Source organism: Aphanomyces invadans, assembly GCF_000520115.1.
Source record: "Aphanomyces invadans strain NJM9701 unplaced genomic scaffold supercont1.313, whole genome shotgun sequence".
NCBI classification, from domain to species: domain Eukaryota; phylum Oomycota; class Saprolegniomycetes; order Saprolegniales; family Verrucalvaceae; genus Aphanomyces; species Aphanomyces invadans.
The window spans coordinates 13,115-16,587 of record NW_008580458.1 but is presented as its reverse complement, the minus strand read 5'-3'; the positions used below and the strand labels follow the sequence as shown (position 1 = coordinate 16,587).

The following is a 3,473-nucleotide window of genomic DNA, read 5'->3' as shown; positions in this document are numbered from 1 at the left end:
TTACCATGTCGGACGTTCGAGCGAACGGACTGGGGGCCGAAAATGCGAGTCCGGGCCGGTCGATCGCAATGACTTGGGTGTCGTCGGGCAGCTAGGATCATGTCACGTCCATCCACGCTCGTGAAAAGTGGCCTCTCAGCCCGTCGACTACATCGCAACGCATCCCAGAATGCCGCCGCACCACGACTGTGTGTTCTGTACATCTCACCGCATCTGACGCAGCTCCAAGTGACTGGCCCTGTCGTCTTCGTTGGCATCGGCCGACCTGGCATCGTCGTCCGATGTGTCAGCTCGTCCTTGTGGACGCCATGCACGGTGAGGACGATCTCTCCAAGTGTGCCGACTCACACGGCGTCCAGAATCGGTGAATCCAGCCCTGAAAGCAATCTCGCCATGTGTGCAGGAAGAGCAGGCGGCGTCGATACCGCTCATCAACTACTTCACGCCAAGCCCACCACCCCCTCTGGAGGGTAGTTAATAGCGCAGAGGAAAATTGGAAGTGATTCGATTGGCATCGTTAAAGTGTGCTAGCTAAAGATCACATAGCAATACTCAAGCTCCAATGTAGAGCAGCGGTTGCGGTTGTGCCGGTGCGGGTACCGCTAGCTGCCGTCTCATACCGACCACACACACTCGACGTCACGACATCATTAGTTAGATCCATATGGTCACTACATTCTCCCCCTTATGTCGCCTTGGTCTCTCGCGTGTTCTCACGTAGGTCTAGGACAAGCTTCTTACATTGCCTAACGTACTTAATTGTTCGCTCCAACTCCCATGTTGCTTCGTGCTCTGGCAAACCATGCCACTTAACAAGGTATTCCTTCTTACGATTGAATTGCCGTTGCTTTAGCAATGCTTCTACGATAAAGAGCTCATTTCCCTTGTCGTCCAGGACATGAGGCGTAGCCTTCGGAATCGGACGATGTTGGAATCGAGTTGGATTTGGCACGTGACGCTTCAACCGGTCAACGTTGAAGACGTTATGCAGACGCCGCATTGACGCAGGTAGAGCCAACCGCATCGCATTTGAGTTGATTACTTCCGTCACTTGGAAGGGACCAATGAATCGTGGTACGAACTTTGACTTTTCTCGTTTGTCGAGTAGCTGTGCATGCTTTAATGGAATATCGCGTGTAGCCAGCATGATGTTGCCGCCGACCTTAGACTCCACTACTGCTCAATTGCGATCATAGAATCCCTTTTGGCGAGCTTGAGCCTTTTTGATGTTGTCCAAGGCCATCTTTAGCAACTCCTTGCGTCGCTCAGCAAAGTTATTTGCCAGCGTTCAGCGCCAATATGTCATTCAACACTGGATTACGAAGCTTTCTGCCAGTATCAACTTCAAAGGGAATCATTCCCGTCGATGATTGTACGAGTCCTTTATGAGCATACTCGATGGTTCCGAGATGCTCAGTCCAGTCGTGACCCAAGTAGGACACTTGACAACGTAGAGCATCTTCTAAAGTTCGGTTTTGCCGTTCTGTGGCTCCATCACTTTGCGCTCGCCCGGCCGTGGTCATGTAGTGTTTTACGTTCATGATGTTCATCAAAGCTTGCCAAAACTGACTAGTGAACTTTGGATCTCAATCACTAACTATGACAGCAGACAAACCGTGGTTCTGGACAACAGAGTCCAAGAACCCCTTTGCAGCTTGATGTGCATCAATGTTCGACATCGTGACGCAGTACTTTGGCCGTTTCGATGACTTGTCGACACAAGTCATGATTGAATCTTTGCCATTGGAAACAGGGTGATCAGTGTCCAGTCGATGGAAACTGTATGCCAGCTTTCGTCAGGAGACTTGATTGGGATCATTCGGCCATTGCCTTTGGTACTGCTCTACTTATAGCGTGGACAGGTTTTGCACGTTGCGACGTACAGCTTGACATTTTCGTCCACTCAGTTCCAAGAGTACCATTGAGCTATATGTCCTTGTAGTTTCTCTGATGCAACCCAATGAGCTTATCGAACCACCGTTCTTGTAGGTCATCATGATAAAATTCCTCGCGAATTGCTTCTTCGAACTCCACAAGCGCTGTGATTTCGCTGCTTGCTTTGCGGGAAGCCAACTCCTGATACCAAGCCGTCGCCTGCCATTGAGGTTTGCCACAACCATCGCAAGGCCGCGCGTCACGATTTCAGAGCCGTTTGTATAGTCCAGGTTCTTCGCCGTAAAGAACGTTCGAACACGGTGGATATACAATGCGATACTTTCATCAAGATTTCCATGATACGACGGTATAGACAATCTTTCCACTCTTCGTTCTTGGTCACGCTGATGCGGAGCCGGTGGGGTTGCTGTTGCATCAAGCGTTGATTAGCAGCAAGTTGATTTTGCGTCTCTGTAAGTTGTGCCTCGGTTTCTTGTTGCTGTAGGAGACACGCAATGTATTTTGTTGTTATTAGTCCAATCCAGCAATTAATTGCGATAAAATATCCTCCATTTTGCGAAATTGGTCAATACATCCTCTGTTCCAATATACTGTCGACATATAAGAATCGCTCTTGTTCCAAATTAGTCACGACATTTTATTCTAAAGATACAATGCATGCATGTTATTGGTTAAAATCTATACGGTTGTAAATTCAGGTCACAAGCGCCGCAGGGCAGGACACATTCGCCATGAGGGCGCCAGCTCGTCGCAAAGCATCTTTTCCCTTCCGAGGTAAGCGAAATTGGTTGTTTCCATGATGTTCCAGCACAAGTCTCATCACAGCCTGGTACGTCAGGAACACATTCTGCAGTTTCTCGACTTCTAGTTGGTCGAATGCAACCAAGGTCGCTTGAATCACATCATCGATTGTGCGACTCACCGTCCTTATTGTAGAGCTTGAATCGACGAAAACAAGCCCAGATCTAACACATTTAGATCTGGGCTGTTAGGTGGCTGGCGGCGAAGAACGAAGTGCCATCCGTCGGTCGACACATGCGACAAGACTTCGTCTGTGATGGCAGCATGGGGCGTCGCGTTGTCCTGCTGGAGAATGACATGCTTGTGAGTACTCGGAAACTTCTCCTTGATAGCGGGAATAACACGTGTGATGACGTAGTCGCGGTACAAGGTAGCGTCAACGTTGGCCAAAGTCGTCACTATCGTGCCAGCAGGTCGGTTGCGAGACGAACGAGCCGCTGGAAGGTACTTGACCGCCGGCCACATACCAATCTTGCCGTCGAACATAACACCACGCTCAGCATCGAATCTAGGTCTCGCCACTTCGGCCAAGAACGTGACCTTGGGTATAAAGCGCTTGCTCTTTCAACTTCGTTGGCGGGGCTTCTCACCAGGAACATGGTAAACCTTTCTTCTGTCTTTATCGGCATTAAACCACTTCTCGTCTAGATGAACCACGTCCCACAAGTCGTGAAATTCAAAATTCCTGTCCGCGAGAAAACCAGCTTCGATGGCGGAATGCGCGAGTCCAGGAGCGGAGCGATGGACAAGCGTGCGACAGAAATTGATTCGTTCCT

General features: G+C 49.7%; 1 protein-coding gene across 1 annotated transcript; it reads right to left on the bottom strand.

The window, feature by feature from the left end:
* Nucleotides 1–2,590: 2,590 nt before the first annotated feature.
* On the bottom strand, nucleotides 2,591–3,183 carry H310_15300 (hypothetical protein; the record flags this gene model as incomplete). Its single annotated transcript, XM_008883284.1, has 3 exons — nucleotides 2,591–2,760; nucleotides 2,819–2,861; nucleotides 2,908–3,183. The coding sequence occupies 3 exons, from the start codon at nucleotides 3,181–3,183 to the stop codon at nucleotides 2,591–2,593; spliced, it is 489 nt and encodes a 162-aa protein (XP_008881506.1).
* Nucleotides 3,184–3,473: the final 290 nt, after the last annotated feature.